General features: G+C 38.6%; 1 protein-coding gene across 1 annotated transcript in view; it reads right to left on the bottom strand.

The window, feature by feature from the left end:
* The window catches only part of dnah7 (dynein, axonemal, heavy chain 7), a 171,193-nt gene that overhangs the window by 11,970 nt on the left and 137,216 nt on the right, over positions 1-22,007 (bottom strand). The window contains exons 52-62 of the mRNA XM_036561847.1: positions 20,401-20,527; positions 18,352-18,546; positions 18,175-18,267; positions 15,898-16,074; positions 13,785-13,946; positions 12,542-12,742; positions 10,232-10,393; positions 8,504-8,689; positions 7,258-7,395; positions 4,335-4,565; positions 265-417 (exon numbers count right to left, since the gene is read on the bottom strand). Coding sequence (XP_036417740.1) covers positions 265-417; positions 4,335-4,565; positions 7,258-7,395; positions 8,504-8,689; positions 10,232-10,393; positions 12,542-12,742; positions 13,785-13,946; positions 15,898-16,074; positions 18,175-18,267; positions 18,352-18,546; positions 20,401-20,527 — 1,825 coding nt within the window. The remainder of the gene's footprint in view (positions 1-264; positions 418-4,334; positions 4,566-7,257; positions 7,396-8,503; positions 8,690-10,231; positions 10,394-12,541; positions 12,743-13,784; positions 13,947-15,897; positions 16,075-18,174; positions 18,268-18,351; positions 18,547-20,400; positions 20,528-22,007) is intronic.

Here is a 22,007-nt window from a genome sequence, read left to right as displayed (position 1 = left end):
CAATGACTCCTTTGGGAGGTTTTTGATTGGTTTGGTCATTGGTTTTAAGATTGGAAAAGTCTAAGTGGCAGTAGGTGCACGAAAATGAAGAATGAATAAATTAAATGGTGATAGATTTGACACTCTACTTAGTGTCAGTGGCTTTTGTGTAATTATCTGTTAACTTTGTTTTTTTTCTGACACTGATAAATGTATAACTGGTACTTAATGGGTGTTTTGACTTGCCTCTGTCTGCACAGTACTGTCTGAATGGCTCAAGCTTACCTGCAAAAACGCAAGCCTCTCCAAGAAGTCACTGACGTATCCTCCCAGTGGTTTGAGGCTGGGGTAAGACTTCTTCATCCACATGCCGGGAATACGGCCTTTCAGAATGCTCGTCACAACTTCTTCTAACTCAGCAGACATCACCACCAGACCCTGCAGCAGAAAACCAACACGAGTGGCAAACACACTCTTAAACCAGATGCTTTAAGGGATGAACTTATATTTCGTCATTTTGTTGACTTTATAAAGGCTTTATTGCTGAAATATCCTCTCACGAAACACATAGCTATACCCTTTCTATGTTCAGATTCATGACGTGCCTGGCACATCCCTGTCGTTCGTTAGATGATGCAACCTGGACACAAGTTTTTGTTGCGCTTTGATCACTATATGTGTCACCCTGCTAAAAATGCAGGCAACTCTGTAACAAACACTTCTGTGGCATATAATGTTTTTTTTTACGTTATGCAACTTATGTATGGAACCTCTTGAGAAAAGTCACAGGGCTTCACACTACAGATGACTGCTGTGGAGGATGCCTAATGCTAGTTGTTCATGATACAAATATAGATTTCATCAACAAAGTTTTCAGTCTGCTTATCTTAAAGGGACACCTAAGCCAAAATTAATAATTTAACCCTCTGTTGTAAACAAGCTTACCCACATCCTACAGTGGTGATGCAGTTAGATTTTCTAGTTGAAAGACTACAAAAACCCTCTTCTGAAGATGTACACATTTTTATTTCTCTAGTAAAGGTGGTATTAATCATAATATAGCACTGATATTTCTTATATGTGTAAAGCTCACTCATAACAATGTACATCACCAAATAAATGAAAATTCTTAAAAGTGGTCTAAGTGGTCTTTTGCAATAAAATCCTTTAAATCGTCATTACAATGGAGAAAACTGATTACTCAAATGACACAAACTGACAGAAACGAGGTGGACAACAAGCGACAAGTTAGATAGCAAGGTACCTGGCTGTACCTTACCTCAATTTTGCTAAATTTGTTTGGCTAAAAAGAGTAAAAAATATCTCTGGCATCCATTTTGTGCTGAATAAAGACAGACTTCTTTTTTCCGATTTAATTTGATGATTGAGGTAAGAGTTACACTAAAGCTAGTTGGGTTGTATATATTAGCCTTTAGACCAGTCAGGTTTGGTGGACACCACACATTCCCAATGGTTATGAGTTTTAATGACGTATTTTCTCGATGCATGCCAGGTTTTGGAGAACACTGATGAATGACACTAATATAAAAACAATAAAATACAAAAACATTTTTAAAAATGAATTTGAAGGATTTAAGATGCTGATAAATACTGCATAACATCACAAATAACATATTTAACTTCAGTTTTAGGGCCCTTTAACCAAATGCATCCCTAATCTGTGCTTGTTTACTTGTGGATTCAGGGATTTGTGTGTTTATGCTTATCTTATGTACATTCTAATGTGTTATCAAGCTAGTAAAACTGAAATAATTAGCCTCAAGGGAGTGCTGCTTGACAAAGAAGGTAGATTGCTAACTTGTACTGGTAGCAGTTAGTACTGAACCACAATTCAGTTCTTACTGAAGATGAAATTATTGTGATCTCAGTTATACTGTATTCAGATTGCATTAAAAAGCGCTTGGATATTACCTGGCCCGATGCTTTAAAAGTTCTACCTCTTTATTCTCCGTCAGTCAAAGTTCAGTCTTGCCCGCATAACGGAACTCATATAGTGAGGGCCTCCGCAAACAGCAGCAGAGATTAAAGAATGATACCTACTTCATCTTCTCCAGAGGAGCTGGAGCTAACAAGCCCATAAGAGATGAGGGCGGTAGTGGAGAGGGATAAGAGGACAAAGAGAATGCAGGCAAAAAGGGAGAGGCTGGAGATCACAAAATGAGGTGAAAAAGAGAGGTGCCCCAAGGCAGGAGCCCAAGATGGGAGCCAGAAGAGATTAAGGGATTATATTAAGGTTAGATTATGGGATTAGGGTCCACAGTGTGTAAATGAAAGCCAGTGCCTGTGATCAGACCACGGCAGGTAGCACAGCTCCCTCATCAAGAGAGAGGAGGAGCGTGTTAACCAGGATTGGAGCTGTCAGTCAAACAGCAGGGAAACTTTCTAAAGGCAGAAGGAGGCCTGGCATGTGTGCAAGAACTCCAGGAGAAAGGCCTGCAGTAAGATACGGATGGATTGTATCAAATTCAGCCTCTGGATGCCGAATGTCTTCAAATTTTGCTGTCCGGTAACATTTAGAATGGTGGTAGAAAGTAAAGGCTTTAAAAGAACAGCTAAAAAAAAAGGTTAACTTAACCTAGCTTACACAGACTTTTTGTTTGATGACCCAGTTAAGAGTTAGACTAATGCTAGCTTGGTTGTATAGATGCCTATAGATCAGTGGCTGGGCTAGTAGTCAGGATTTGGTAGACATCACATGGATATAGGCCTCTAGATGGAAAGTTTTCGACTGTTGCTGTTCAGTAGCATTTAGCATGGTGGTAGAAAGTAAAGGCATTAAAATAATAGGTCAAATAAGAATGCTAAAGGTAATTTATTTTATTTTATTTTTATTATTTTTTTTTTTAGCCTGGCTAGTAGACAGGATTGGACACCATAGGGATTCTCAGTGGTTACATGAGCTTGTATGATGTAAAGAGGGTAGCTTACATAGCATTTATGGCCCATCTTATTTAGTGGCTACACAGAAACTTTCAGTGGCTGTTGTCTATATGGGATGGTAGCATTTAGCATAGGTGCTGGTAGAAAGGCAATATAGCAATAAAGCAATAGGCTGAAACATAATGCTAATGCTAACTTATAGCTTACATACTTTTTTGGTCAGCAGCCAGATGGAAACATTTAAAGAAATGCTGGAATAGGGACATTTAGCATGCTTTGTGGGGGGGGAGGTATAGTCATTAAAGTCGTAGGTCAGTGAGAATTGTTGATACTGTTTACATTTTATAATGATTATTATAGGGCTCCCGAGTGGCGCAACCATCTAAGCGTTGGCCCTGTCATCAGGAGATTGCGAGTTCGATACAGCCAACCGTAGCCGGGAGTTCAAGAGAGCACAATTGGCCTCGCTCTCTCTGGGTAGGATGGCCCCTCTTTCTCCCCCATCACTCAACGTGATGCTAGTCAGTGCTTGCGTCTGTTAGCTGACGTAACAGATTTGGCGGTTGGCGCTTTCCTCCGAACGCGTTCAGCTGTTCAATGACGTTGCGCGAGCGTCAGTTCGAAAAAATGCGGTGGCTGGCTTCACAGGTCTCGGAGGAAGCCTGTGTTAGCCTTCGCCCTCCTAGCATTGATAGTATCGTGTGATTGGGGGAGTCCTAACTAGCGGGTGGAATTGGCGACAGCTAAATTGGGAAGATAATTGGGTTAAAAATCCAAAAAAAAAAAAAAGAATGATTATTATAACTGTTAACTGTGGATTGATGTGCACTAAATTAAAACATTATTTCACAACATGATTATAAAATGTAATAGAACTGTTTTCTGTTTTTCAAGCTTTTCAAGATTGTACATATTGTACTATTGTACAAATATCCAGGTTCATTCAAAGTATTTAGAAATAAAGTCCTGATTTTTTCATATGATGTCTGGTTATATTTAATTCTACTGAAAAACAATATGCTCTTTTGGACCTAAATTCTTGAGCATTGCTTTCATAAGGCGTGATATAACTCTTGGTTTGTATTTCAAATAACTCATGTTAATAAAGTAGATGTAAGTCCATTTCATGCCCACTGGTCTGACTGACCACACGCCTACCATGTGAGAACTGTTTCTCATGCTGAGCATTTATTATATCACAGCTGAGTGCCTTGATATAAAGCTCAAAGCTATTTTTCATGTATGTTTGCCTGACCTCAATAACTTCAGCTTCAAATCCAAATCAGTGACCACCTGGAGACTGTTCCTGCTTAACCAGTTTGGTTCCTTGAAGGATTCTCTAAAGTTGTTTTTTTTTTTTTCAATTGTTTTATTGTCTTTTAACTTATATATATGTTGGCATGCAAGTTATCATAAGATCTCAGAACCTCCTAAGGTTCCTCTAAGGTTCTGACCTTGATGGCCTTCTGGATGTTGATACAGGAGTCCCGGATGGTCTGCAGCAGCTTGTTGAAGCGGCCCATCTCTTGAACCAGCACAGTGTTCATGCTCTGGTTGTAGCTGGTGGGGAACTTGCGCATGGCAGCCTCTGTATCAAAGTCCCGTGGCAGCTTGCCCAAAATATCCGCCGCCACCTCGTACACCATGTCGTCTGATGATTTCGCATCTCCTCCAGACGTGCGAGACTAGCAGGGAGATATTGAGAAGCAGAACTGGTTTTAAATCTGTTATTAATAGGGGGGGGGTAGTGTCTATACAGGTGACACGGTGTGCAATCATACAGACTTTATAGCTGGATTAATGATGGACAACAGAATTACATTACTGAGTGATAGGTCTATTTTCAACTAGTTTTTATCATACTACATGCCAGTGTTTGTACATGTAGAAGTTTCTTATGGAGACACCAGGAAACCACTTTGCTTCCAGGAACTCAATTCAGTCAGCTCAAAGTTTGCTTTAAAGTTCTAGGAACTCCCTGTGTCTTTAAAACCTAGCATACGCGCTGCTCTCTCTGAAAAGTGATCTTTCACACAATCTTAACACTCTCTCCTCAAGGTCTGAAACTGACCTTGCACTTACTGTTAACTGTCCCTAGATATTTTTTAACATTAAATATCATATAAATTGTATATTATAAATCTTAAGAGAAATTGCCTAAATGTATATGTCACCTATAAGCAACATTATGTGAAAATGGAATGTATGTAGCTAGTGATGCTATTTACTTTTTAGCATGGTTATAACTGTTATTTGTTGTTTTAATCGATGGATTGATGCAAACTTAACAGTTTTTACTTTGTTCTCAACCTCTGTAACTGACCTTGCACTTACAGTTAACTCTCCTTAGATATTTTTGAACATTTAACATCATATAAATCATTATATAAATTCTATATTCTCTCTCGCTCTCTCTCTCTCTCTCTCTCTCTCTCTCTCTCTCTATATATATATATATATATATATATATATATATGTTATGAGGATTTGCCTAAATGTATATGTTGCCTATAAGCAACATTATGTGAAAATGGAATATATAAAGTCTTTTTATTTTGGAATTCTACTTATTTAATATTTCAAAGGTGAATGGAGGCCTGAAGGGAGGCCTAAACAATGATGTCAAAAACAAAGTTCTGTTGTGAAAGCCAACTCTGATTACTTGTGAATTGCTGATACCATTTGGGTTTTAGGATGGTTATATCTGTTAATTTTGGTTTTAATTGATGGACTGATACAGCCTTAACAGTTTTCACTTTCTCCTTGATGTCTGTAACTGAGCTTGATGTTTCTTTTTAATTTTATTTGCTATTATTATAATTACAATATTTTAAATAATTATCATTATCAATCAAATCACTTTTTGTGAACTACATTAATTAAATACTGTTAATTTATTTATTTATATTTATATGCTCTTTAATAATACATAATTGAAATACTATGTCATGGCAAGTCACATTCAAATATCGTTTGAATGTAAATCTGTAACATTCAGAATGAGCGGCACAGTCATCAACCCACAGTCGTGAGTGTCATGCTAAGGTAGCTAGCAGAGCTGTAAAGTTGCTTTATTGATAGCTGGACACAGGATAGCTGGTATCAGATCTAATAATTGAGCACTGCAGCTGTTGTGATTTATACTCACTTTATCCGGTATAGGCTGCACACCCTAATGAGCAGATCTGTGTTTGCTTTGTTACAGTTACATATTGGTTGGCTGATAAAACTGGGTATTGGCAAAAATTCCACTTTATCATCAATACTGGTCAACAAATTTTAATTTCAGTCAATCCCTTGTTTACAGTGACATATTTTCTCCAGGTAATGGATGAACTTTGATTTCTCCCCTCATTGCTGACTGTTGTATAGTTTTCCTTGATTTGAGTGCCAAAGCCCTCGACTTTAAAGGGCAATTGCATTGTCATTAGCTTAGCAGCAGTTTAGTCTCAGTTTACCACTGGTTTAGTTAAACCAGTAACTTCAGGGGTCTAACATGCAGCTATTAAACGCAGCTGTTAAACCTGACTGTTTTCTCAAAACAAGCACACTGTGCTTGTTTATAGGCAACATACTGAACGACCGACCACCCAAATAATACCAGCTCTGTGGTGGTCCTGTGGGGGTCCTGACCATTGAAGAACAGGGTAAAAGGGGGCTAACAAAGTATGGAGAGAAACAGATGACTACAGTCTGTAATTGTAGAACTACAAAGTGCACCTACATGGTATTTGGCATTTGAATGGGACAAGCCCTGTGTCCAACACTCACAAAAAGCTGCACAGCTGGCCCACTTTAATACTGCACATGGACCACCGACTAAACATTTAATAATTTGTAATTGTTCAGCCTTCTTTGTTCTGTGTGAGGAAATGAATGAAATGTTTGCTGAGATTGCTACGGTTTCCCTTTAAGTCGATAATAGGGATCATCACAGGTTATCTTTAGTTTCTCTGAACAATACGTACCTCAATGTGTTTATTTAAGCAATATAGCATTTATTAAAAACATGCCTTGAAGTTCACAAAACATTATGGTGGGAGGTATACAGGCCTATAAGTATGGAATATAAAAAAAATATGAGCTGAAGATGCGCTTCAATTACAAAGATCTTGCCTTACACCTCAGTAAAACCAAGTCTTTGTCAGCTTTAAGATAAACCTCAGTTAAACCTGAGATACAGTGACATCTAGTGGCAGATGTGTGAGCAGTTGGGGTTCGTTTAAACCGCAAGTGCTTCTGAGGACATAGCAATGGAGTTTCAGAACCCATGCGACTCATTGGGGATTAAACTCTAAATCACAGCAAACCTAATGACGGTGCATTTGGCCCCGAGCGTTCATCAGACTTTTCTACTGATTAGTAGAGAAAAGGAACCTGAGTGAGCAGGATGCTGTCGAACAGGAGCTGGGTTTCCACCTGGTCCTTGGTGATGTCGGCATTGGCGTTCATGCCGAAGATTTCCGGTGAAGGATACAGCGGGAGCGACCTGGTGTACTCAATGTAACCGTTGTGCTGCAAACAAAAAAAATATGAGGCATTTCTTGATGCAACGGCACAGGTCCAGAAAGCACAGGCACTAAATAACGGCACACACTTAAAACACGCAACCCCTGAGATTGCTGACATTTATAATAATGACTATGCAAATGAACACTCATGAATAAAAGATCCTGCAAGAAAATGGCAAATAAAATTGAGTGTAGATTATACATGCGCTCGCAAATAAATTAGATGGTGGCACTGGCGGCGTCCCACTGTGCTTAGTTATTGAACTTAGAGCTCATAATGATTTTCAGAAGTTTCTGTGGAAAAAAAAAGAGCAGCGAGGTAAATCAGAAATGATACATTTTGCTTATTATATGCGAGTTACATCACTTAGACGTTTAAAATAAATATCTTCATGTGATAAGGAGCTCAAATAAAGAAAGATTACACAATTACGCAGAGATGTAAATGGGAAGGTTTAACATTTTAATGGATTGTTTAATATTCATAGCTGTATTTACATGAAAGCGACCATCAAAAACAGAGATTTTTTCAAGTAAACAAACTGTTAAATCCACTGTATTAAGTGGCACACGTGAGGACTGTGTATGATGTGTACTGAATTAGTTAAAACTGAGGTCCTACAGTAAAGAACTTTTTAAAAAAACAATGCTGTATTCAGACCTTAGACATTTACAAGGCTTATGTTACCGTCTATTTAAACCCAAAGCATTAATAGAGATATTAATAAGCTAAATATATACAAAGTCATCATATCTAGGGTACTTTCTATTGGGAGGTGTCTGTCCCAAACCTCAACCCCTAAATTTACACTTGTAAACATAATACTTACTTTTTTTTGCATTTTTGCGCAATGTTGTTTTTAAAAGATCTTGTTGAAAAGTTGAAAAATTAAGATTTATTATGAGTTAAATTTTTAAATAAAAAAATTTAAAAATGCTGTCCCACATTTTCAAGTCACTACCGAAACACAAAGAGTTTTAGTCAGGAGGTGGAGCCTTATTTTAGCCACACCCCTGTATTTTAGAGCAGGAAGTGAGACTGCATGCCTTTATATATATATAAATAAATAAATAATAATGAATAATGCGTGTGAATAGTGTGTGTGTCTTACATCTCCCTCAGGTGGTGCATAGTAAATGCCGCTGGGGTCAAACTTATAATGGGGGTCTGTGATGATGTTGGCTGTGTAGAAAATGGAGAGGATGGTACGGAGGGTCCGGCGATCCCAGTCGTCCGTTACTCTGCCTCCGTAGTTACATTCTCCTGTCATATAGCGGAGCGCATCAAAAGGCACCTCCTGTGGTTACAAAATAAAACACCTCACAGTTACACACAGTGCTGTGCAAAAGTCAGAGACCCCTTCAATTGCTTATTTTCCTGTTCAAAAAGCCATTTTACATAGGAACCTTAACAACTAAATATATCAGTTTTCATTTTTTTCCAGGAGACTCACTTTCAGTTTCTCAAAGAAATCTGTAGGAATATTTTTCCTCCAAAGTGAACCATGTAATCCCAAGTCAGATCTGGGGAGGTCAGATCTTAGGCTTGTGTGCAGCTGCTCAGCCATGGAGACCCATTTCATGAAGCTCCTGACGCACAGTTCTTGTGCTGATGTTGCTTCAGAGGCAGTTTGAAACTCTTTAGTGAGTGATATAACAGAAGGTAGATTTTCCTGCTCTGTTAGTTTGCATGGTCTACCGCTTCGTGGCTGAGCTTCCATTTCACAATAATAGCACTTACAGTTGGCTGGGGCAGATCTAGCAGGGCAGAATTTTATGAGTCGACTTGTGGCAAAGGTGGCATCCTATGAAACTGCCACGTTTACAGGCACTGAGCTAGTACAACCCATTCTACTGCCAGTAATTGCATGACTGAGTGCTAGATTTTATACACCTAACACACCTGAACTCAATAATTAGGAGGGGTGTTCACATACCTTTGGGTATATAGTGTCATTTTTTCCCCGCATTAAGTTGTGGCCCACCTCCTCTGTGTACAGCTACTTTAAAAGCATATATTAGCGCCTGTAACGCCAAGTTGTAGATTGTGAACTTGTTTTTGTAACACTTTTTAAACGTGTCACAGTGTTTAGTTGAGCTGTTCCTCTGTTTGAAAACAAATTGAGGAAAGTTTCACAGCAAACATCAAATAAACACCAGTGTTTATTTGATATTGCAGTCAAGCTTTCCCCAGTTTGTTCTCAAGTAGGTGAACAGCTCAACTAAACACTGTGATGTGCTTACAAAGTGCTACAGAACAGTGTGATTTACAGTGCATTTTCTAAACTGATTGGGAAAATAAACAACATACCCCTGAGTGAAGTATTACTGTACACCAAAAGCCCTTTTCATTATGCATGCCAGTAGTAGGTGTCAGTCGGTTCAGTATACTTTGAGCGGGGGGTGGTGGCGGGGGTGGTTGGGGTTATATACGAAAAGGTGATACCGTGAACGTTGGGATCGTGACATTTCCTGCTGAAATTTCCCTTGCTAATGCCGCGAACCGAGCGGCAGGCTGCGAAGGAAATGTCAGCGCATTTTTCCGGGAGTTTCTTGATCAGTTTATGTAGAGAGTGCTTGTTTTGAAAGGGATAGCGAGAGGAGCGTGGAGGGTGCCTCTGAAGTTGGGAAAATGTCAAGGGTTTCTTTTTTCTCCCCTTTCGCAGGGGCTTATGAAAGAAGTGCTGGTGTGTGTGGAAATGAAGTTGGAGACATGGAGAGGTTCTGTTAAGAGCACATGTAATAGAGTGGCTCAACAACCGTGGGTGAGAACTGGCTGATGTAGGTATGAAAGGAGGAGCAGAAGAGGATCGGGTGTTTGAACGTGTGCATGTCCTTACTTCGTACTGGTCCAGGAACATGTGCAGCTGCTGGACAGATATGCGCAGATCAGTCTCGTTGAACTCGTAGGGGATGTTCCAGCCCAGGGGGCCAAACTTCCTCCTCTCTTGGGTCAGTGCATGGAAGAAACACAGACCATACAGCAGCTTCTTAAAGACAGCCTGAAACATAAACATACAGAAAATAAACACTGCCTATCAAAATTTGCATTTGTTTTAAAATTTTTGCAGAATGTTTCACTGTAACTTTCCAAATAAATAGGAAAAAATACTTGTGAAAGTTTTGTTAACATAAAACAGCTATTTGCGAATAGTCAGTGTTTGTTCTGCAAAAATCAGCAAGGTTCATCTTCATTTGGTATGAAAAGCAAGTTTTGCCTAAATAATGATTTGACATTTTTTCACGAACTGTTGTTAAAAGCACACAGTAGTCCAAATTGCAGGGAGATTCACTTGAAAGAAGCCCTGAATATTCTGTAATAACTCTCGGATGAAGCAATCGGAATGAAACAATGAGCAATGTGCTCCTCAGTATATGTAGCTTCGAACAAGCCAGGATGCCCCTGCGTCGGAGCGATGAGGTAGGTGCTGGGGAGACGTTGGGAGGTTTAACCTCCGTTTGCAACTTCAGGGTACACACCACCGTGCCCCTTCATGTGTCTGGAAGATCACTTCCAGCATCGCATGTAATGCAATCGATTACACATACCTCAAGGTATGAACCCTATTTTTTTGGTTCAGATTGCTTCATCCTAACGGGAGTTACAACAGAATATTCGGGGCCTCTTTCGAGTGAATCTCCCTGTATAAGTGAGGGTGATATACCAAAAATATCACATCACAACACTTCAAGGCATTTTCACGATACAAGCTATGTGTCACAATATTTTGTGTTTCTGTTTTTCTGAGATTTAATATGTTCGAACAGATAAAGAATCAGATTTACAAAAAACTATGAATACAATGATTTTTATTCAGCATTTTACACACTGCGCTCCACTAAATCCAAGTAACAAGGACCAATTTTGCTTCCTTATGCATATGCTCAGAAAACAATGTGCCATAATACAACATAATTGCTCATCATATCGATAAGTATCATTATATTGCCACCCAAGGTTTGAGTGCTGACATCACAAGAGGATATAATGGGTGGGCTTTGGTATTATTCCCAAGGTAGGGATTTGGTTTGTTGTTCCTTCAGTTATTAAAAAGCAACAGTGAAAAGTGTATGTTATGCAATACATAGGTATATACTATGCTGCATAGGTACTATGAGAACACTAGCTTTTGTACACAGTGGTGCACAATAAAGCATATTTGGGTGTTGCTACCTTTGTATGTGAAATGAGAAAGGAAAAAAATACATTAACATCGAAATCCAATTTTAAACCGTCCTGGACAAGCATGTACACAGACATGGCTGGGCCCCTCATGAAACAGCCTGTGGGCCCCTGCTAGTGGCATGGCCCGTAAAAGTTCTGGTGATAGGTATTTACATAGTGTATTAGTAATGTCATTTATCAATCTCGTTACTTATTATAGGAGTGTATTAGTTATATTGCTGTAGTTAGGCTGGTCATGCTAATAGACTAGACTACAGCACTCCAGACAGTTATCGCTAATTTAAAGCTGCACTATGTTAGACTTTGTTGTTAACATAAAATAATCATGAAATAAAATATCATTACTGAATGAAGAGAATAAAAAAAGCTAAAATATAGTTAGCATGCGCTGCTGTGAGTCATTTTGTAAACGCTGAAATAATCATTTAAAAGTCAAAGGCGTCAGGTCAGGAGTTTTTATACAACGTTGTACATCTTTACATATTAATGCCACATTGACAGGCTCAGAAAGACGCTCCGGCTGGATGTTTAGGCTTTAAATCATCTCAAAATCAACATTATACTAATGAAAGTATGATGACAATAGTAGATAATTCACTCACACGTCTTTCACCAAGTTTTATCTTTTAATGCTCTTTCAATCATCAGACTCATTTGCACGTTCTGTGCAATTACACATTTCTACCAGAGAGGTGTCCAAATCCCCAAATCTTACACAGTGCAATTTTAATATATGAAGTTATTTGAAAGATTTTGAAAAGTTAGCTGTCCTTAATATTAGGTGTCCAAAATACTACATTAGCAGATGCACAATAAAAATAACACCCATAAGGATCAATGACTTTCCCCATAACCCTATCTACCAGCACACCCACATATCCAATATTCCCTAATAACTTTCTGCAAAGATATGACTTCTATTATGACTGAAACTACAACCAGCTGGTGCTGGATTTATGCCCACCGGTTTGGAGCTGCTGTTGAAGAACTCAGGGTCAGAGATAGGATCCATGTAGAGGGAGCCGATGATGTTAGAGCGCAGCCCTTTGGGGGCCTCGTTGGTCATTTTGACGCCGTTCTGTAAGACGGCCACAGGAAAGTTGGGTGAGGGGTAACTGGTCAGCCACAGACGGAATTCTGGGTGAGTGGTGTCCGGGTTCAGCTCCTGGATAAAATCGAGATGTAAAATGTCTGACAGAAGTTTCATTTGGGATTGAAAAGTGGTTTAAAGTAGGAATTGTGAAAATACTGTAAAACAAAGCTAGAGGAACATATAGAGGGACATATAGTGAGATATAGTCAACAGATATTGTATGAAGCAGAATTTTAATCAGTTGTTTTATTTGTAACTTGCCCTGCAATGATTTATCTTTCACTGCATTTTTATTATTGGAAATAACATGCAAAAGCATAATCACTAATTCCCATCATAAATCACAGCATTCTTTAATACAGGTTTAGACACCCACTTTAACTCCTACCAAAATGAAACGAAAAACGTAATCTTTCTAACTGTTCCATAATTTGAAATCTCTGTTACTGGCAAATATTTTTATTGCTTCGTTCTATGAAGCCTACAATGTTGCAAGGACTTAAACTGAAAATTTAAACTAAAATGCTGTCATACCTCCAAACTCCCAAATATCCTTGGATCAACATATGCTTTCTTGTCATTTTACACATAGCATCTTGAGAGCTGACAATTCCATGAACAAAGGAGGTAGCCATAGCTACATTAGCATCTCCAGGCTTTTTGACCACAGACACTACACAATTCATGTATAAACGAAAGTAAATAGGGCTACTTTAAACGTCTTCCACGATATCTCACTATATTAAAGTACCCATTAGTCTGATAACCAGGCCTGGTTGTTATGATTGCAAACCAAGCTTAACAAGTAAATAATTATAGAAATACTTACATATTTTGCAATACTTAGGAGCAACTAACTGATTCACAAACCTGATTAACAATTATACTAGGCCTACATATAGGCTGTAAAACAATCAAAATTACATTAAAAAATAAATTATATATCTTAATTTTGTTCTAACCTGTTATGTTGAAGTTGGAATGCAAGAACGAAAATGTAAAAATATTGGTTCTGCTTTTTAATTTCGTTTCTGAGCCCTAGCCATTACCACATGCCAAGCACCACAACATCTTTTAGCTCACACTGGTTTTGTCAGTTGGTCTCCAGCCATACCTCGCACACCCGTTCTAGAGTTGCCATCCAGGACGTGGCCAGATGGCAGTTCTGTAAGACCACCCAGGTGCCTTCCTTCACACCCGTCTCGATCATGCTCATGGCGATGGGGCCCTGGCCTTGGCCTAGGGACAGTGAAGTCAACTTGTTCCCAGAGAAGCCCTGGTAGTACCACAGAAACAACAGTTTTTAGCATAGCAGAGCCTTGAAAACGAGAGACATTAGTGTTCTGAATAATACTGTTGCAGAATGCGATGCAACCTGAAACTCAAGCTAATGCATCAGTAGGTTTTAGGTTTAATGGGTAAACAGAATTAATCTGACTCTGCATTGATATTATTATTAGGTGCTGTCAAGTGATTCTGACTCCTGGCGACAATATAGGTAGTGTTTCTCCTTCTTTCTGTCTTCTGTTTGGGTCTTCAGGCTTCAGAATGTCCATGATTCCTCTGATTGTATCCATCCAACTTGTAGCTGATCATCCTCTTCTTCTTTACCTTTAACTCTTCTTAGCATAGTGGTCTTTTGCAATAAATCATTTCTTCTCAGAATACATCCAAAATAAGAGCTTCAGTTTGGCTATCTTCATATTAAGCTGAAGTCCTGTCTTTTGTTCTTTGACCCATATCAACATATAAAGGGAAACGTTTCTTCGCATGAATGAATGGTGGAACTATGTGGCCAAATCTTTGTACATTGCTCTTCTGTCGCTACGATACAAGTAACGCCCTAGCAGCCACCTTGTATACTTTAGAAATACCCAGCACCAGAGACTTTAAAAATCATACCATCTTTTCCAAAAAGTCAGTTTTTCAAATTTCTGCCATGCTAGAGCTGCCCTTGTCAACTGTAAGTGCTGTTACAATGAAGTGGACACACTGAAGAAAACAAATAGCTTGAAGCATGAAGCATTAGGCCACACAAGCAGAGCTTAGCTGATACACTCAGTACAAACTGCAAAATGTAAGCAACTTCAGCACAAGAACTGTTGGTTGGCATTATAAGCTTAAAATCACCATGTGCAGTAATCTATGAAGCATTCTCTGTAGTGACGAATCACGCTTCTTTATATGACAGTCTGATGGTCGATTTTGGGTTTGACAGATGCCAGGGAAATGCTAACTACCAGTATGCATAGTGGCATGCTGGTAGTTAGTTTGGTTGAGGAGGAATAATGGCCTGATTTTCATAGCATGGGTCCTTATTTACAGTGGAGAGAAATGTTAATGTTACATTCTAGAGAATCGTATGCTTACAACTTTGTGGAAACAGTTTAGGAAAGGCCCTTCCCTTTTTCAGATGACAGCGACCCCGTACACGAAGCAAGGTCCACAAAGAAGTTTGATGTGGAAGATACGGATTGGCCTGCACAGGGTCCTGACCTCAACCATATTCAACACTTTGTGATGAACTAGAAACAACTGCCCAACCTCACTAATGCTCTTGTGGCTAAGTGGAAGTGAATCCCTGCAATCATTTTACAAAATCTAGAGGAAAGCCTTCCCAGAGTAGTGGATCAACTCTATATTAACCCCACTGTATTGAAATGAGATGTTCAACAAGCATACGAATGTGCTGTTCAAGCCACACACTTTTGGCAATTTATTGTATAAAATTAGACATTTAACGTAGGTGTAACTCATAAAGTGGGTTCTGATAAAGTGCATATGGAATGTAGAATATATGGAAATACAGTAAAGTGACAAAACAGCAGATAATCAGTTTTCCTCACTGTTGTGAAAAGTTTCAGATGTATAAACAATAAAGGTAAGCGTTTGTAGTAGTTTATGACCACTTTGGTCCGTACCCCACCTCAAATGACAGCTATGAGGTACTTGTCTGGTTTTGGACAGTGAAGAGTGTGTCTGGGTATTGCAGGTGCTTATAAAGTATGCTAGCTGAAGTAAAAAGTAATTTAGGCCCAAATGTTGAAGCACAGAAACCCATAGGGAAGTTCACTTTGAGGTTTTAAACTTTAAAAGTTTGTGAAACGTAAGGAACTGCAAACAAATCAGAGGAATAAAACATTAAGTTGACATAGCACACTCAGCTGCACCTCAGGAACGGAAGCGTGTACTAGGCAGAGCTATGCATATTTAATTGAAGCTTGTACCTGTTCGTCTCCGAATTTGAGCAGTGCTGCCATGGGGTCTGATCCCGGTGAGAGGATGAAGATGAGGGGAGCGCAGCAGTGGCTGTCCCCAAATGCCTTCCCCAGGTTAAAGGGAGGGACTTCAATAAACTGATGGCCCAAGCTGTCAGACACAAACTCCTGAACCATGGGGATCATCTGAGGGAGAGACAGTGTACAAGATTATTACATTTACATTTATTGCATTAAGTGCCGGCTTAGCCTAGAATTACAAAGCATTCTGAATGGAGATTTGGGAACATTTAGTCCAGGGCTAGGGTTAATCCCTGTCTGGGAAACTGACCCCTAATATTTCATGAACATGGATTAAGCCTGGTCTTTGCAATGCCAAAAGTGTTTCACCATTACAAATCCCATTTAGTCTAGGTTTAAGCTTTATCTGGGAAACTGTCCCTTAATGTTTGATTTGATTGTAGTTGATATATTCAATATATTTTTCAGTCAAATATAGTATCATTGTATTCTTTTTGATTCTATGACGTTTCTATTGCATGATAGCTACCAAAAAGTATCATTTTCAGAACTGTTTTAATGCTGTTTTAGTGACTTAGTAAACTCTTATTAGCTCTAATGTAATAAATTACAGAAGTTACTTGATACTATCTGGAACCTACAGGAATAAAATGTTGCCAATTATACACTATTAAGATCTAAATTTAATGGATTACTTTAGACCATAGGCTACTACTTTTATTTAGAAGTGTCTAATTTGGGCTTTACTAAACAAAGAACAAAACCTTAGTAAAGCCTCGATATGTTTTCCTTAAAATGTGTGTTATCAGCTTACTCTTCTAACGATGTAACTGCACTCCACTCAGCAAACCTCAGTGGAGTCTTTGTTGGAAACTTTATCATCACACAGTATTTGAAAACATTACAAAAACAAGACATTTAATGTTTTATCTTTTAGACTTATTCGTTTTTTTGTGAATATATGCTCATTCCAGATGTGACGCCTGCAACATGTTCCAAAAAAGTTGAGTGAGGAGCATCTTTACCACTGAATTTTTGCCATTCTTCAGTCGTTCAGGTCTTCAGCTGTGCAACTGTATGGGGCCTTTGTTGATGTATTTTGTGCTTTTGCACTAACATGCAGAATGTGGCTTTGTGTTGTCATGCTGAAATAAGCATAGGCATCCCTGAAAAAGATGGCATCTGGAAGGCATATGTTGCTCCAAAATGTGTGTATCTCTTTCAGCGTTACCCTAATACACATATCATGACAATTGCTTTTGAACTTTACACTGGTAACAATCTGAATGGTCCTTTTCTTCTTTGGCTCGGACAACACAACGTCCATTATTTCCACAAACAATCTGTAAGGTTGACTCGTCAGACCACAATACGTTTCCTCTGAGCATCAGTCCATTTCAGATCAGCTCGAGCCCAGAGAAGTTGGCAGTGTTTCTGGATGTTGCTGACATATGATTCCACTGTGCATAGTACAGTCTTAAATTGCATTTGTGGATGCAGTCACAAACAGTGTTTATTTACAAGGATTTTTCAAGGTATTTCTGAGTCCATGTGGTGGTATCATGACAGAAACATGCTGGTTTTTAATGCAGTGCTGCCTGAGGGGTCGAAATTCATGGTCATTCAGCTGTTTTTTGGCCTTGCAGAGATATTTTTCCAGATTTCTTAAATCTTTTAATATTATGCACTGTAGAGGGTGAAACATCTAAAATCCTTATAAAAGCTTAATAAAAAAAGGTTGTTTTTAAACAGTTGGACTACTTGCTGATGCATTTTTAGTAGAGTAAATGATCCATGGCCTTGACCCATCTTTGCTCATAAAGGACTCAGTCTTTCCTAGACGTTCCTTTCATATCCAAACATGAATTACATTTTTTAAAATGTTTTCTAAACATTAAACAATGTTTTTAGTCTTAATTTGCCCCGTGCCAATTTTAAGCTGCAGGCATCAATTTCAGAATTAGCTTATATTTACAAAAACAATGAAATTGATAAAATAAAACTTGTCTTTGTACTGTTTCCCTTTAAATACAAAGTGGATTTACAAATCACTGCTTTCTGTTTTTTATGTGCATTTCACAGACTGTCCCAATTTTTTGAAATTGGATTTGTATTGAAATTGAAATTCGGACTGTTCTATAACAGGCTGACTAGGGCTCGGAACTAAACTCTAAAAGTAGCACAAAGTTATGAATTAGCTAAATGTGTTGGAATATGAATGTGCATTACAGCATGCAAAAACTCTGTGTTTACAAAAGTACACACCTTGTCTGGTCTCAGGCAGCGGATAAGTAACATTCTCTGGAACTGTCCCAGTTTCTCCTGCCACTCTCCAGGAAAAGGTGTGTGATGAGGATCCTTTGTAAAACATTTAAACAATTAAACAATGATGTCCATATTAATGTGTTCAGCATGAGAGAACGTGTGTGTGATGAAACCCACCTTGCTGTCATAGACTTCTTTCCATCCGTCTCTGAGGCGGGCCATGTCCTTGCGCAGCCCCTTGAAGTGCTCCAGCTCGTCCAGCCGGCAGATCTCATCCCAGGACTTCTTGGGCAGCCAGGTACAGGGGTTGGAGTGACGGTTGTCCAGTCCCACGCCACCCGTCAGCAGAAAACGCCATTCATTTTCATCAATCTGTAGGATAAATGTTTAAAAAATCAAGATTAGGTTATAATTATAATGTCAGTCAGTCTTATAGTTACACCAATCAGGCATAACATTATGACATTATGAATAATAAGTCTGGGATTTTAACGGGGTTAAAAAAACCATGTCTCATTTTTTATGTTTAGAAACCATATAATGATCATATCTTAAATCAGCTGTGAAGATTCCATGACAAACAAGACAACGGGATGAGAGTCTTCAACCAACCTGTGACTTCCAGATAAACTTCCCATCTTACAGGATACATTCATATATACTGTACATATATACATACACACTTTAAGATGCACCCAGCTACCTGATAATGCACCCATTGCTGACTTGAGTTCAATAGTGCTTGCATAGCTTGTATAATCTCCAAAGAAAAGCACTGACCAATGGAATGGGACACTCTGGAGAAGCACTGGTCAGGCTAGGGTCACCATGCCCAAAGCCAAGCATGGGCTAGAAGGGTTTAAACCTCCCCAGCATTGGGCTGTGGAGTGAAACTGTGTTCTCTGGAGTGTTGGAGCTCTATCCAATATCTTTGGGATGAGCTGGAGTGATCCAGAACTGATCATCCAACATCAGTACCTGACTTCACTAATGCTCTCAAGGACGAATGCATTCAAATCCTCACAGCAATATTCCAGCATTTACTGTAAAGCCACCCCAGACGAGTAAATCTGTTACTACAGAAAAGAGGGGCAGTTTAGCGTTTTTCACTTATTGTACACACCTTGTTTAACTTGTCAGCTAATTAGAAAACCTTTCATGCGTTAAGCTGGTTGTATGAGAGCATAAAAAACAGTACAACAGTACAGAGAATCTGTTACATGTTGGTTTAAGGTTCTCATTAAACATTCGCAACTGACCAATGATTATTATATGGTTCCTAAACATAAATGTACCAACAATCTCACATATCAAGCGCTAAAAGGGTTTAAACCTATATCTGTTATTAAAAGGCCCATGTCCTACATTTTCGGACATTCTTCAGTTTAAGATGCAGTTTTATGACCAAATATGTAAATTAGCTCTGTTATGATTGGCTGTCCTATATTGTGCTTCACTTGAACAGCAGTCCAGGCTGAAACACTCGTTATAATTTCAGGATGAGTGGCTGGGGCTAAACTGTAATTAGATATATGAAAATGTGTTGGCTTGACATCACAAAAACAATGGATTCAGATTCGGAGCAGTTAGGGGTTACATGCCTTGCTCAAGGGCACTTCAGTCACGTACTGTCAGCTTAGGGGATCGAACTGGCGACCTTCTGGTTCCTAACCTGACTGCTAAACAGTGTGTTTTGAAACTCTGATGATGCTACGTCCAACTTTTTTATTTCAAGTTTAGTTGCCCATGATAGGGACCCTTTAAGATAATGTTTTGCTTTATGCCTAATGCCTCAGATCTCCTTCAAGACAACAGAACATGATGGACATGCATTTTTAAGACACTACAATAAAAAAATAAACAAAAATAAATTATACTCTGCAACCTTTGCCGCACCATTTGATATAATCACTGACAGTGACAAAATGATGTAGTGTGAGTTACGCTGAATCACACGCATGCATTTCACTTCTAAACGTGTAAGATCAATGCAGTATGACAGATGACTCCAGATGACGGATTGTTTTGTGGCATAAGAAAATGCATTTTCTGTCAGACTTAATTATTTGTACATGTAATATATGCTTTTAGAGCAGGTACATGTGTCATTAATGAGGCATTGTCTTGCATGAGCTCATTATACTCAGTAATTTGTCATTCAGCATCTTAAATGAAGTCCTGATGACAGATATGGATATGGAAAGGCAGGCGAGAGAAGCCACTCACAAGCTTGTCATGTTTAAGCAGGTTAACGTTGAGGCAGAAGGAGAAGAGGAGTTTGTCCTTCTCGAAGAGCGAGCGGCACACGTTAACGTACAGCGAGTAGGTGAAATGGTCTCGCAGAATCTGCAGTCTGGACACAGATGGTGAAGTAAGAGTGGTGAATAAAAAGAAGATTTGGTAAATTATGCTTAAAATAATAATAAAGATTAATGATGACATGCTAAATATAATCATTAATCATTACATTTTACATATTGCTTTATTAGCAATTATTAATAAATGTTAATAAATAAACAGGGCTGTCAAAGTAATGCATTTATAATGCGTTAATGCAATAAATTATTGTGTTTTAACCCCCACAGTAGTTTGTAGTTTGACCCTTTGAACCATCCATAGTAGTGCAGTGCGCTGTATGTTGCTCTGATATAATCTGTGATTGTAGCACACTCATTTAAATAGCTTTTAAATGGCTTTCAAGACAAAACATTTAACACCTTTGGCAGCCTATGCTGAACAGTGCTCACAGGAGAACTTTGAAGAAATCAGTGAGCGTCAAACTAACAAAAGTACTACCAAACTGAAAAGCTCCAGCTCCCCTCGAAATCAGAGACCATCATTTATTTAATTTCAGTCAAAACGGCCATTAGGTACAAGTTAATCATTTGTCAGGAGATATTTCTGAGAATGTTAGATATAAGCTAAACCCAAACTGTTCAAAAAATGATTAAAAGCTACACAGAAAATGGAACTCCTAACAACCACCTGGAAGACCTGTCCACATCAGATAAACATCACTTGAAGCTTTCATTTTTGTGAGAGAGGAGAAAATCTAGCTCCACTCTTGCTTCACATTCGAAAAAATCCACAGGTGTTTCTGTCCATCCTTCCACTGTGAGAAGACAACTCAATGCTAGGGTCTAAAAGGATGTGCACTGGTCAAGAAGCCCCCACTGAGAAAAGGAAATATATAAATCAAACACAAGAAGCAGAAAATGCAGAAAAAAACTTATAAGACTGAACTGTGGGAATAAGTCATGGCAGATTTCTTCGGAAAACTGAGAGTCTCCTAAAAAGAATGGAAGCTGTAATAAAGGTAAAGTAAATAAATGGAGGGGTGGGGTGGTCTCTGACAGCACAGTACTGTGTATGAAATGTGCACTAATTGGTCAGAACATGCAGTCAACTGGAAATCACATTCAGGCTCATGTGAAGTCTGCGTTCATTATTTTAGTTGTTCAACAGGCCCCCGAATAAATAACTGCTGTATTATAAGTTGTCTCACTTGCAGTGTATAATATAAACTGAATAAGACAGAGTGGCTTCTGACATATATTTATAGTGTTTCTAAAATTGTCACATCTCCAGCATAGTGAGACATCTTAGGGGTCCTTAAACATGGAGATAATACTATAATTATTGTAATATTTTTGGGAAATGGGCTAAAATTAGTACTCTGTTGGTTCTTTATATAGAAACGGAAGTTGTTGCTGATAAAAGGCCTGTATCACTTTAGCTAAATGCTGCATTAAGAAAACTGTAAAAAGCTGATGTCTATCCTAAAAAAGTACGGGACTGAATCAACAATATGCTTTGCTGGTATAAATTATGAA

The sequence above is a fragment of the Colossoma macropomum genome, unplaced genomic scaffold (assembly GCF_904425465.1).
Source record: "Colossoma macropomum unplaced genomic scaffold, Colossoma_macropomum, whole genome shotgun sequence".
NCBI classification, from domain to species: Eukaryota; Metazoa; Chordata; class Actinopteri; order Characiformes; family Serrasalmidae; genus Colossoma; species Colossoma macropomum.
Note: the sequence above shows the minus strand (reverse complement) of the source record. Positions and strands in the feature narration are given on the sequence as shown.